We start from the raw sequence: 13998 nt of genomic DNA, 5'->3' as shown, positions 1-13998 counted from the left end.
GCGTCTTCAGTAACAGAACTGCAGGAGGGTTTAATTTCTTTAATAAGACAGCTTCAACTTTTATTGAGGAGGGAATGCTTGTGTCCGTTACCGCAGTTTTCTTCCACGGTTCTTACAGTCAGCAAACCAGCTCAATGAATTTATTACATGTCAAACACTGCAAGCTGTACTCATCCAGCTGCCCTAGCACAGATTGCTTACAGAAAACCTACATTCCTATGAAGTGCTTGAGATGAGTCAAATTCAGCTGCAAATTTTCAGCTGTTTGTTCCATCTTCACTACTATAAACCATGCCCCATACGGCCTCCCCCACCTCTCTCTTCAGTAACTCCCATTTATTTGTTCTTGCCAAGTACAGCTTCTCATGTCTTCAGGTTAAGCTGGAAGGAGAAAGAAAATCTAAACTTCTTAGCTGGTATGTATGGCTTCTAATGTCAGGAATGTGCAGTGAAACTAGTCCTTGTGCTGCAGCCTGCTAGCGTTTTATTGCTCAGCTTTGGAAAACTGCAGATTGCTGGTAGGCTCCAATGCTGCGTGCCACTGTCGTGTTAAGAATACAAAGAACTCTTTATTATAAAATTACTTGTCCTACAAGTTGTCTCCACAATTTCTCTTAATTTTAAGATCCCTAACCACAGAAAAAACCGCGCTTGGCCACTGTGCCCCACTGCTGACTGCCTCTGATGTCCACATGTACTTAGAGCAGTAAACCAAGGGGGTACATTCTGCCCATTATTCAATGATGGAATGTGAATGCGGTCCCCGTAAAGGTAAGAGTAGGCACTTAGATTTGTTTTGTAAGCTTATTCCAGGCACAATATAAAAATAGATTATATTAATAGGAAAAAATTTAGTGTTTAACAAATTGCTCTGTAAATAGGCTAGCACAAAAGATAAATCTTGTTACGCTTAAAACTAGACTAAAAATAACTTCATCTGAAAATAAAGTAAATAGTGCATTTTAAACCTTCATTCAGATGCACATAATCATGCAAACTATAAAAACTGACTACAGGAAGAAGTTAGGCCTGATGCATTTCCTAAAGGAGCTGACAGCTTACAACTCGTGCTCATTCCAGCAGCAGTGAAGGCTGCTCCCCGTGAGCCTGCGGAAGTGATGTTAACCCTTTGTGGCTGACAGCTGTGCCGTCTGAGCTGCCAGCAGCAAGGGGCTCATGCTGGAACATTGCCTAAGATTGCCAGTGTCCCAGGCCCACCTCTGCACTACACATTCACAAATGCAAAAATTTCCAAAGGCCAAAGTTTTGCTGTTGTTCACTGCAAAGCCCGAGGAACCTCTGCAAAGATGCTGCCATCCCCCTAGCGGGTGCCAGAAGCCGTGGCCTCACGTGTGCGCAGATGGTTTAAAAACAGAGATTCTTGGACAGCCTCCCAGCTTCTCCTTGCTTCCATACAGGCTGGAGGAAACGACAAGAGTTCTTCATGCTTCTGACTCCTCTCCTTCTTCACGTGTGGCTCCATCCTCTTCTGACTGATCGTTCAGCAGCACAAACTTCCCATCGTTTGTGAAGGGCACAGACTTCATCAGCTGAGCTAATGCTTCTGGGTCCTGAAGGAAAGCAAAAGTTCAGTAGGCAAAAGCAATCTTTTAGAGGAGCACCTTTTCTCCAGCACATGTTAATGCTTTGCAACTTGAGGTTTTTATGTTGTTTTTTTTTTCTTTTCCTTTTGACAACATTTAACATAAAGGTTTTATTGGGAATAATTGTGGCTTAAGGTTTTGAAACGTAATCCCTTTCAGAAGAACACCTCTTAGGTAAGTAAAAATGTCATTATTCTGAGCTTTTCTTACCTGCCACTGCTATAATTACTGAAAAACAAGGAGAAAAAACTTTAAAAACAAAAACAAAACCCCAGTTCTTATTTAGTGTGCTTACTGCACGTGACTAAAAGCTCATTCCCCCAACTTGTTCTACAGTTGCAGTGGTGAAAACATGCAGGAAATGTTACTGCAGCGGTGTCATATCTTCACATGAATGTGTTCATACAACAGGCTGGGTAACATTGCCATCTATTTTAAATGGAAAACCTTTGTGGTTGTTTTTTTTTTCCTCCCTAAAGGAGAAAAGAATGGGAGTTCTAACTTAGAAATGAAACAGTAATGGGTGGAAAAAGCAAAAAAACATGCAGCAAAACAAGCACATCTGTGAGGAATTGATATGCTTACCTTCTGGGCCTCTGCAATTTCTTTTCCCAAGCTAATGGCATAGCAGATCTGAAATCAGAAATGTGCGTAAAGTTCAGGTTTTTGTTACTGGTTTTGCTGCTTAATCAGGATTAAAACAGAAGTATCAGTGCAAACTTAAATAGGGGTGTAAAAGGAGAGGCAGAATACTATTTCACTGTAGTATTGCATAGAAACAAAGTATTTTAACAAACGTTATGCAAACCTTTTCTCCTTCTGTGTTGCTCTCAAAAACATATGCACTCATGGATTCTTCTCCTGGGGTCTCACGGAGGTGGACCACAAAACCAATGAGTCTCTTGTTATCCTGATGAGCAGCAAACTGAGTCACAGTGGCAAGTTCAAACTGGAAAATTGTAATAAAAGCCTTTTTTAATCAGCAGGTAGCTGGCTTGGTCAAGAGCTCAGGCTCATGGGCCTAAGCATTCAATGCTCTGATAGAAAAGCAGATTCAAAACAAAGTTACTTACACTGGCTCGTGTAACTTGCGTTTGAGGATCTATTAATCTGTAATTGCGTGTAGGGGGAAAAAAAAAGTAGATGTTTTTAGAGCAATTCTTATCAGTAACATCAAGGTGCTTTATAAGGCAATCAGTGTATCAGTTTTACTGGTGAGGAAACATATGCATGGCATCAAATGTTTTATTGTGATTTCAAGTCAGTCAATGGCAAAGAATAACTCTAGACCAACTCCCAGCTGTACAACGTGTTGGTCACATCGACCTTTGGAATCACCAGTTTGGTGAGCAGAAGCTAATGCTGTATGTGTGCTACGAACATGGGCTCCAGTTGAAATCTTGTCCAAACATACTCTACGGTGACAATACTGACAACAGGACAGAGCATTGCTCTTCTGCTGTTACTAGATGTAAGGTAAGAGAATCTTTCAATGCTTTTTTTTTTCCCCAGTGCATTCATAGGATTTTACAGCCCCACTGCCCCTCTACATTTTGGCAGGATGTTCTTAGAACTGAAGACAGGAGGATATTCTTTTAAGTGAAGTCAATCTCAGGGTCTCTCTCCCTTGAAGGTGCATTTCTTGGAGAGGGAGAAAATCCTCATCCCAAGTTTCATGAAGAAAACAGCATACTGACATGGGATAAGTAATGACAATTTTGCAGTACCTCAGGTTCTTGCTGGTGACCATGAGATGAGACTCAGTCATACGGAATATGTTATGGATCGCACGAGCAGCTAACACTTGTCTCATGGCTTCGTAAATCACCTCACTTGTGCTGTCTGACTGAACAGCCATGGATCCTAAAAACCGAACGACGAACATCTGCTGCAAGAGCGAATCTGGAAGATAAAAGGCATAACTTCTCTCATGTGCTATTTCCATTTCCTAGTAGTTGGAAATATCGATGGAGTCACTTTCTTTCCCCTTGGAAAAACAGAGATAAACATATAAACATGTGGGTGGTCATTGCCTTCTATGTGCCAGGTGCTGCTCTGACCCAGTTTTAAGCTGCCTCAAGTGGCAGCATCACAAAGAATGCTACACTTCAGCTGTGCTATGGCAATCCAGCTGAGACACAGCAGGCACCAGGCATTGCACACTGCCATGTCCTGCAGCGGCTCAAGGTGCTGCTGCTGCTGATGGTGTAGAGGTGCCTGCTTCTCATAGCTCCTCTGTGAGCCATCCTACTTTGCAATGGGCCAGCAGATCTAAGGAGACCAAATCTTTTTGCCTGTAAACTTTTGAAATAAACCTAATTTGCAATACAGCTTGGACTGTCGAAGAGGAAAGTGTTTGGATTCACAGGCAGCGATATTTAACAGACAGGCTTCTGAAACACAACCAGCTTTAACTATACTATGGGTTGCTGCTCCTGCTCCATGATGCCACGTGCTTTCATTAAGAGACACTGGAGAGGGCTGAATTAAGCCTGAGATCATGGCTGCTTTTATCTGGGAAAATGAAGCACTGACCTTCCTCCTCATCTTTGCTACCATCTTCAGACTCCCCAAATGGGTTTGCACGCCTGTGAAAGAAGAATGGAAACTATCATGATAGATTCTGGTCACCACATATAAATGCTGTAACACCTGATACTCCCCTCCAAAAATCACTCTGCTAACGTGAGAAATCACCATCTCTGACCTTACCTGCCACCTCTATTCTGGTCCAGGAATTCTGTGGCAGGCAGTACAATATCAAACTGAATCGGTGTTCCAAGAGCAATAAGTTGCGTGGAGTCCTGAATGCCAGCTGATTCACTGGGAGTTGTTTTACCATTGTCTGTATTCTTTACATTCTGGCTAAAATTAAAAAGGGGAAAAAAAAAAAAATTAATCAGTGCCACATCTGTGCTTTGGAAGGGAGACAAGATTATCCCAAGATCCAAAGTGGATTGAAGCAGTATTCATTGACATAAACGAGTATTACTGAGGTCTAATGTAAAATCTGTCCTATTTTTTATAGCTACAATTATTTAGAAACAAATAAATCGTTGGTATATTAAACTCTAGTGCAGATCAACTGACTGCCAGGAACATGCTGCTGTTTGCCTCCCTGCCCTCTGGTGGCCATATTTGCAGTCTGGTGACCAGTTCAAAGAGCAGAGATCCGGACTTATTTCTGAACAGGTGAATCCTGGCCAGTTTTTGAGATCTTTTATGGCCACAAGCAATGCGATAATTAAGAAGTGTCACATACAGATCTCTTCCTGCATCTTCTTCAAAGACTGACTGACTGACTTGAATGAGCACATGAGAACAACAGCAATTATTTTGACAGCACAGTGAGGCATCCTCCTGTGACGGACTGACAGGAATTAGTTGAGATAATGTGCAAGAATATTTCAGTGTACAATGGGAGCTCTGCTGTATTATCAACATCACAAGTTGTTCCTTTACTGTGCTGTGGAACAATAAGTTACCCTCGACACTTTGCATCCCTTCTGGCTTTCAGCAGGTAGCTTCAGAAAGAACTTGCTGGAACACATAAGATAGTAAAGGCAGGGACTAGACAGGACCTTCTCCTGGGTGACTGCTGCCACATGAAAGGAGTGTGACTGAGCAGGCAGCAGTCTCATGTCCATGAAAGTGAGTGCAGTACCTGGGATGGCGAGCTTCATGTTTTTTTGCAAAGCTAGTAATGGGAGTCACTGCCTGTAGGGCTGTCTGATTTAACTTGATTGCGGCTGCCTAGGAAAACAAAACAGAACAGAGCAACATTGGATGCATTGTCACGTAATGAACAACAGTAAAGCAAATGGTAAGGAAGGGACTGAAAAATGGCAACAATCTCCCACCTCTGGATTGTCGGTGAGATAGATCTGTCTGGAGATGTTGTTGATGGCACAAATCCACTAGAAGGCAAAAAATGAAAGCTGAACACTTCGCGCTCACATTCATACAAGAATGATAACATTTAGACAATATTTTTACCTCCTCGTATTCCTTCCTGCTTTCTGCTTGAAGAGTTATACCCCTAGAATTCAAACATACTGTATCAGTGCTAGCAGTGGACAGAAGGACTCCCAGTCTTACAGTGTCAATAGACCATGTCTCCATTAATTTTTAAAGGAACAAAAGTCACAAACAGGCTGCAGCTAAAGGATGCTGCCTTTGCCCTTCAGACACTTGTTGGGGAAGACGGGAATGAACACGCTCTTAGTTAACAACTTTCTAGAAACCCAGAAAGGCTTGCTATTACAGCAAGCAAGTTTTACATGAAACAATATCTGATCAGGCAGGTGTGACTGGCTGTCCTCAATAGAGCCTGTCTCTCATACGTTTTGCCTGTAGGAGTAGTGATCTGAAAGCAGTATCTTCTGTCTTCGCAGTCCACAGCCATAACAGAGCAGTTGTCCAGGTCCTGAATCAATCCTCCAGCTACTGCTCCCCTGGGCTGACACATCAAGTTGCCACCTTGGGTGAAGAAATACAGTCTTTCCCAAGTTGTAGTCACCAGCCCTGTTTTACTAAAAAGAAGATGCAATGATAAAAACTCATTACTATTTAAAAATGACTCCCCGTGGCCTAAAGAAACTTCAAAGGTACCCTGAACTTTATGTTCAGGCGCGCAAAATTTTTAATGATGAAAAGTAAAATCAACACCTATTCCTAGCAGAGATTAATTCTTAATCTAAGTTGAAGAATTAATCTCATAGAATGGTTGAGGTTGGAAGGGATGTTTAAGATCATCTAGTTCTAACCCTCCTGCTATAGGACATCTCCCACCAGATCAAGTTGCTCAATCCGGCCTGGATGGGGTTTTCTAATTCTAAACATCCCAAGGTAAGAAGATTCTCTGCAGTATCTCCTAGTTATGGAACACATGAGTTGTTAGCACTGGGTAGCTAACATGAAATACTATCAAGCTTGATTAAAAAAAAATCAAAAAAGTATTTATTTTCAAGCTGATGAGCAGCACAAGCAATTTTGGAACAGAGACATTGTAAGTGTCTTCTGCAGAATCTCAAAGCTTATCTGCCTTGTATGAAATCCCTTCTGTTATATTGTAACCCAGCACTCAGAATGCTGCTAGAAATCCTAAGTATCCAATACAAGAAAAACAAGAAAAGAATATTATAAATAAGACAGAAATCAACTTCTTTTTTCAGATACAAACACCAGGTCACCCTATGTCCCTAACTTTGCTGCTGTATACACAGCTCCTCTGAAAGGTACTGGAAGATTTTATTTGGAAAATCTGCAGAGGTAACTCTATGTATGGCATACATTTAACTTGTATGGTCCATAAAACTTGTATTTATGCAAAGGAGGCGGCTTATGAAAACTTATGTTAAATACAAAAGATAGCTGTTCTCTGTAACCAGTTTGTTTTCCTGAGCCCTAAGAACTGGGAACAATCTGAGCCCAGACATACAGGCTTCTAACTTTTACCCAGCTAATCACAGAAAATCATCCCCGAAGGCAAATTCAACCAGAAGTAAAATTCTGTTTTCGGGGAAATTGTATCAAATGCCTCTAATTGGGTTTAAGCTTCTCAAACACGTTTTCGGAGGTGACAGAGACACTTAGGAGTTGAAGGATAAAGCTACCACAGCGATTCAGGAGCCTAAAGCATCATTATCTGAGCAGTCTTGAAGACCTAAAAAACCCAATAACAAAGCAACTAGTCAGCAATTACAGAAAGCAGCAGGCAGCAACAACTGTCTTACTTTCTAAGATTAAGGTAGCCAGCCTTCTGGATGAGATTCCTATTGATAGCAGGTGAAGTTACATCAGAGTCTGGGGTGTAAACAGACTCATTAACTGAAATTAAGTCCTGCTGGGATATCCTCATTTTTTCAGCTTCGACATCCAACTCTCCCTGTATGCTGAGAAACAAAACAAAACAAATTCAGAGCCACCATTAGTCAGTTCATAGCAGGATACAGATAACATCTGTGACCCAAGATGAACAAAAAATATCAGCTGAGATTATATATGAATCCATTTAAATGTATAAAGAGGACCTTGGCAAGCTGCCCAATGGGCAAATGAGAACCTCGTGAAGTTCAGCAAAGGCAAAGTCCTGTCTGGGATGGAGAAACCCCATGCAACAGTAAACACCAGGAGGCATGTGAGTAGAAAGATTTCAGCAAAGGACCGAAGGTCCTGCAACACAAACCAGCACCATGCTCCTAAGGAAAAAAAAAACATGCCAGCTACATCTTGGGCTGCATGAGCAATAGTACAGTTAGCAGCTCACTGAAGTCATAATTCCCACCTATCCAGTGGTTTGTGAGCCTCCCGTAGGACACTGTGTCTAGTTTTGGTGCCCCAGCACAAGAAAATTAGAAACAAAGAACAAGACAGTCAGGAAAGCAGAGCACGTGACATGAGAAAAGGCTGTAGAATTGTTTTCCAGCCTTATGACATGAAGATGAAGAGGAGCTAGCTTAATAACCTAGTGACAGAGAATAAAGCAGATGGAGACAGATGGAAGCAGATGGAAGCAGCCCTTCTTGGAGGTGTGCAGTGTTAGATGAAAGACAATGGACACAAGCTGTAGCAAGATACTGTACATGTGAGATAGAAAGCGACTCAAAGTTCAACTGGACACAGCCTTGGGCACTCTGCTCAAGCAGGTCCTGCTCTCAGCAGGTGACCGGATGAGTTCACCTCTCAAGGGCCACACTGCAGCAGCTGTCCTAGGACTTCCAGACAAACAATACCAGTAAATGTTTGATTTCTTTTTTAACTTTACCAAAATTATCACAGTCACTGAAACATAAGGGGTGGAAGGGACCTGTGGAGATTATCTACTCCACTCCTGCTGCTAAAAGAGATTCCCTAGAGTAGGTTCCTAGGATATTAGGAAAACTTATGGGGTAGGAAGATAAGAGTTTTTGTCACTGCTCACCTTAGAAGGCATTTAAGACTGGACACCTATGCTTTAAGCATCTTTTACCCCTATTTGCTGCCCTTCTGGAGTACATGAGTATGTGATACAGGCTGTACAGAGCCTGTATTTCATAAAAACAAAACTGCCCCAGCATCTTTGGAGTTCCTGAGACTGAAATCCTCTTCCTAAGGCCCACCTTTCTTATCTTCAGGATAGAAAGATAGGAAAAGCTGTCAATTCCATATACACTTTTGTGGCAGCTAGCCCAAATGGTTAGTGAGAATATTCCAATAGTTTATCCTTTCTAATGTGTTCTGACACTGCTAGTAGTATTTACTAAATAGATTAATATACTTCTAAATATGAAGAGTCAGTTTCACAGTCAGCTTAAACAGACGCAAGACTACATCAGTGCTGAAATTCTCTATCTGCAGTGGCTCTCCTCAGCTTGTTCCAAAGGAAAACAAATCTTACAAAAAGCTTTCAGTTTGATTAGCAAGCAGAGCTGACTCATGGAGGCCTTGTGATCCCCAGCAGTAAAGGAGGAAAGGAGGGGGCAGCACGTTTTTCAGTGGCTGTATAACCTTTAGTTATGAAACCATGTCCTGTGTCAGTAAGTGCTTAGCTGCACAAAGCCATTCACAATTCCGTGAGCTCCTCTTTGGGGTTTTCCAAAGACGTCACACAACTGCACCAGTTACATTTGAGTTGCCCTTTCCAGCTTTGCTGTGTAACAGAAAAACATCGAAACCAGACCCAGACAAATATAGCAGTCTATTTTTGCTTCCATTCAGTGTCGTGTCTTATCTAGAACACAGATGCCAGACTTTTCAACAAGTGCTTATTGTACAGTGATGATCCAGTGGTGAGATTCTCCCCGTGCCTGTAAGGCACAGGCAACGTGCCTGCTCTTAATGAAGGGCACTACTTCAAGGGAGCTGAAAGCCCACCCTCCAAATTGTACAAACACTATGCAGAATGTAGAGGAATTTAACTCAGAATTGAGCTCGGAAAGAGACATAAATAAGCATAAAGTTATAGGGTATAAAAAATGATTTAGAGAAAGACAGTCTCCTACACAGGGAGATTACTTATAGCACTGTTCTCAAATTAACAAGAATGCATTATTTAAAATGCCACCAAGTCAGAGTAAGTAATGATTTGGATACACTCCAGTATGAAAGGTATGAAGCTATAAAGCAAAGAGTTCAGTTCAGTGTTCCTGCTGATTTAAAATAAATGATGAGCGTTCTCTCAAATGTGATGATGTTTTAAATGTAAAGTTTACAACATTTACAAGGACTTAATTATAATTAAAGTCAATCTTCACTAGAACAGAGGATGACAAAGAGAGGGAACAAGGAAGAAAGGATCTCGAGAGCAGAAGCACAAAAGTGGGGCAGTTTATTGCAGTAGGTACTTAAACAAAGCAGGGTGAACGCAGTGAGCTGACACAGCCCAGCCTGGATGTGATAAGTTCTGTCTCTAGGGCAAGGAGCTTTAATTACCCTGTGTAGCTACAACACCAAACACTACGAGTCCTAAATGCTTATTCAGAAGGTTGCTGTAATAACAATCTGTGATTATTATTACAGAAGAGCCAAAAAGTATAAATACCTCTAATTCAGAATGCACTTTCCCTTCATTGTATTAATTCTATTAACCCATTTCAAGCCCAAATGTCATGCTTTTGTGTTCATGAAGAGACACTGTGGTATAGGAAAGCATCTGAATGCTTCCCTGGCTACACTGTAAAAATACTCCTCAGTGCACTGACAGTACTTTCCTTTATGTTCACAAACATCCCCTCACCTTTCCACTTGCTGCTGTACCAAAGCACATCCAACAGTGCAGCACAAGCACGGAAGCACTCTCCTGTGTCACAAACAGTGGCACTATCTATTACGTGCGAAAGGTTACAGTGCTATTACTCAGAACTCAAAGGAACAAACAAAAAGAAATAAAAGTATTATGTCACCTCTGAACCATGTCAGAAACAGATGTCAAAAAGCTGTCCAATCTTTTGGAAAACATCTCTGCTCCTTTCTTAAAAAAGTTGATCTGAAAAATATAAAGAAGGGACACTGGAAGTCATCTCTGTTCTGGCAGACACATAACAGATTGTGGGGGCTGCGTTAACACTGATCCCATTGTGACTGATGCTTTGGGCTGGCAAAATAATGGCTAAAACAACCGTGTTACCTTTCTTTGTACTTTTCTCTTTTGCACCTTTCCACGCTCTCGTATGCCCTTTTTCGCACATAAGCTATTGGCTGCTGAAGGTATGTTTGCAATGAACTTGCTGACTGACCACAAAGAGGGAACAGGCAGCCTTCTCCCACACTGGCACCATGCAGAATTGGGTCTGTGGTGTTATAAGTCCACTGCACACTGCATGCAACGTCACCTTATCAACAGGAATGGGATGTGAATCATCCATTAGATTTAGTGACCAACCTGGAAATCTCTGAAGCCAGTCAGGAAAATGATGAAGTGTAGCTGTGCTAGCACACATCTCCAGAGCAATCAGTTCTATAGTTTTACCACGGATTTTGTTCTACTAAAGGAACTAAAATAAAGCCACAAAGACCAAAGTGTGCTTTTTACTGAGGAAGCTGCATTCACCTTGCCAGTATGGCTCAGCCAGCATTCAACAGCGCAGCCACACAGTTCCATGTAGGCTTTATCTTGGATTCTTGCTCTGGGGCACACTAGGAACACGAATATGGCTTGTGGTGTGTGTGTGTAATTAATTAGTTTCATGGGTAACATTTAGCAAACTATTCTAGAAAGAAATGCAGAAACTTCAAAACAATTACTTGCAATTAAGCAGTTTATTTAACACAACACTACTCGTGATTCCACTCATTTTCCCTAATTCTGGGTCATAGGATTCCTCTTACTCACATCTCAGATTTCTGCAAGTGTATGCTTGGCCACAGACTCCCTTTACAAAGGAGAGAAAGCAGACTCTCTTCAAGAATGCTTCACCTATTATTTCAGAAGCCTACTGCAGGAGGGAAGAACACTGCATTCCACTGACCATAATGAGGGATTGGCGTGTCCAGTTCAGACTTTGAGGACAGTTTTCAGTCAAGTAAATCCTGTACATTAGCCATTACTTCTAAAAATTCCTTATGTTCTGCTCTTTCTTTGGAAATGTGAAGTACTAGCCACATGTTTTGAATCATTCATAAAGAAAATATACAGTTTAAAAACTGAAGAGTGATTCTCATTTAAACATCATGATTTAAACAACAAAATCAACTGGCTTCTGGCCATTCTGCCTTTCCCATGACAACCTGAGACTTTCCTGCACAAAGCACTGGGATATGGCAGTTTTTCCAGATAAAGGAAGTTGTTTGTCTTCCACAAAAGGGAAACTGGTGCAGTTCTTTTGCTCAGGATAAACAATTATAAAACAAAGAATCAACTACCATGGTGGGAAAAGTGACTGAATTCTCATTAAATACCTATTTTATACAGAGAACATTACCAGCAAAAATGCACTGGCTTATTAATCCTCCTAACATCCTGGAGAGTCAAATTCACAGTATTAATACCTCATCTCACAGTTTTGAGAAATGTGTGTTCAGCCATTACAACAAATTGCTGGCAGAATGAAGATTAGACACAGGATTTCCCAGCCTTATGCTCAGTCCACCCTACTGTTCTGTTCTTCTAGTTCTCCAGGGCATGCTCTGCTCTGTTCCTTGTGGTGTGCGCTCCTCATCAGTATGCTGAGCGTTATGTGCCAGGAGGGGGAATGCTACATAGGAGAGTTTGTGCAGACACTGACTAAACAGCAGAAGTAAATGCTGTTGCACTGAAAGCTGTGAAAGAATTAACTCCAGGCAGATTTTGCATACCAGTGTACAGTATGTCCCCTCCCCCCCCCCACTGGTATCTCTCTTTGATACCTAAACACTGAACTACTTGTCACAAATGTAAACAGCTGTTAGAACCCAGGCATGGTGAATAAAGTTTTGGGTTATTTGTCTCTGTTTTCATTTGTCAGTTCTTGTAAATTGATCAATCCAGGCTGCAGTGTTTTACTTTTCCCAGGGAGAGGCCTAACTGTAGTTTTATTGTCCATACCTGTCCTCTTGTATATCCTAGCATAGGTTCCATCATTGCCACTCTCTTCCTGTACTGCAGAGCATTAAGGGCACAGTAATATTGCAGAGATGAAAGATGCTGCTTTCTCCTTGCATTCGCCACTTCTTTTGCCACTTCTGCCTTATGCTAAACAAAAATTGGTAAGTAGGTTGACAAATTATTACTGTGCCTAAGGATACATTTACTGATCATTTTCAAGTTATCTTTAGACAAGGTTCATTACAGAAGGTTCATTAACATGAAGGATGAGAAACTAACATAAGAAATCCAAAACCCAAATCAACTTTAAGCCCTGCTCTGTAAAAATACTTAAGCATTTGGGCAGTCCCTGTGGTTATCAACTACAAAACTACCACAACTAATATTCTGGATCTGATCTCAATGCAAGAGATTTGTTTGCAGCTCAGATCACAACCCAAGCCTCCAAATGCAGAACACAGAGATGAATAATTCATAATATGCTGTATCACATTCTGTTCTGCAATGCACACCCTTTGAAGGACCATCCTGTAGACCTGAAGCCCTCTCAGCATAGGGCCATCACACATTTCTGGCATATAGAGGCATTATTTTGGAACAGTGGTCCAGTGGGCAGGGAAGAAGAAACGTAGAGCAACCCCACCAACACAGTTTGGTGTGCCACAAGTGACAGCTTACAGGCAGATGTAGAACAATGGGATGCTTTATAAATAGCAGGCACAAGGCTTTGAGACACTCTTTGCAATGAATTGCACCCAGTGATACAGCATCACCACATCGGCTGTAAAACAGTAGGCCTATACAAGTCCATTTATAGTCATTTGGCTATTTGCCTGAAGAGATCTTCTGGACTGCAAGGGCTGTAGTTCAGCAACACTTGCCTAGCTTGGAGAAACAGGTATAACTGCTGAATTCACATCTAAAAGCTTTGTGTCTGCTTACAAACTAGATCACCAGTACTCCAGAGCTACTGTGAATTTAACTGATGAACTCTCCAAAGTTCATAAGTTTATGTGAGAATTCACTACAGTGATGAAGACAGAACGGTTGATGAAAACTTCTCCTTTTCCCTTTCAAGTTCTTTACCTTTTCATTTTCTTTCCTTTTCGGTAACCTGCTATACTTTGCCATGGACACGTCATGTTCTGTAGACAAGGAATATTATTCTTTTAGAAATGTGATGTGTGTGTGCATAGATTAAAAATGTCTTCTGTGATATAACAGGTGCATATCATTAGAAACAAACGAAACTAGGAAACATACCAGTGCTGGCAAGGCCAAAAAGATCCTTCAACGTGCTTACTTCTGAAAAAGAGAAATTGAATATTCAAAGTAGAAACTGCTGTAAACACTTGGTTCAACTGAGATCACTGATGGCATGCTTAATGCCTG

General features: G+C 41.4%; 1 protein-coding gene across 1 annotated transcript in view; it reads right to left on the bottom strand.

Moving 5' to 3' along the window:
- Positions 1-34: 34 nt before the first annotated feature.
- APPL2 (adaptor protein, phosphotyrosine interacting with PH domain and leucine zipper 2) overlaps positions 35-13998 on the bottom strand; it is a 32164-nt gene continuing 18200 nt past the window's right edge. The window contains exons 6-21 of the mRNA XM_042890451.1: positions 13870-13911; positions 13693-13751; positions 12607-12753; positions 10487-10569; positions 7340-7498; positions 5948-6136; positions 5601-5643; positions 5465-5521; positions 5269-5357; positions 4317-4469; positions 4140-4192; positions 3332-3506; positions 2678-2714; positions 2413-2553; positions 2190-2237; positions 35-1571 (exon numbers count right to left, since the gene is read on the bottom strand). Coding sequence (XP_042746385.1) covers positions 1443-1571; positions 2190-2237; positions 2413-2553; positions 2678-2714; positions 3332-3506; positions 4140-4192; positions 4317-4469; positions 5269-5357; positions 5465-5521; positions 5601-5643; positions 5948-6136; positions 7340-7498; positions 10487-10569; positions 12607-12753; positions 13693-13751; positions 13870-13911 — 1604 coding nt within the window. The 3' untranslated portion in view covers positions 35-1442. The remainder of the gene's footprint in view (positions 1572-2189; positions 2238-2412; positions 2554-2677; positions 2715-3331; positions 3507-4139; positions 4193-4316; positions 4470-5268; positions 5358-5464; positions 5522-5600; positions 5644-5947; positions 6137-7339; positions 7499-10486; positions 10570-12606; positions 12754-13692; positions 13752-13869; positions 13912-13998) is intronic.

Source organism: Lagopus leucura, unplaced genomic scaffold (genome assembly GCF_019238085.1).
Source record: "Lagopus leucura isolate 7727_CA_CO unplaced genomic scaffold, USGS_WTPT01 Super-Scaffold_100159, whole genome shotgun sequence".
Taxonomy (NCBI): domain Eukaryota; kingdom Metazoa; phylum Chordata; class Aves; order Galliformes; family Phasianidae; genus Lagopus; species Lagopus leucura.
Note: the sequence above shows the minus strand (reverse complement) of the source record. Positions and strands in the feature narration are given on the sequence as shown.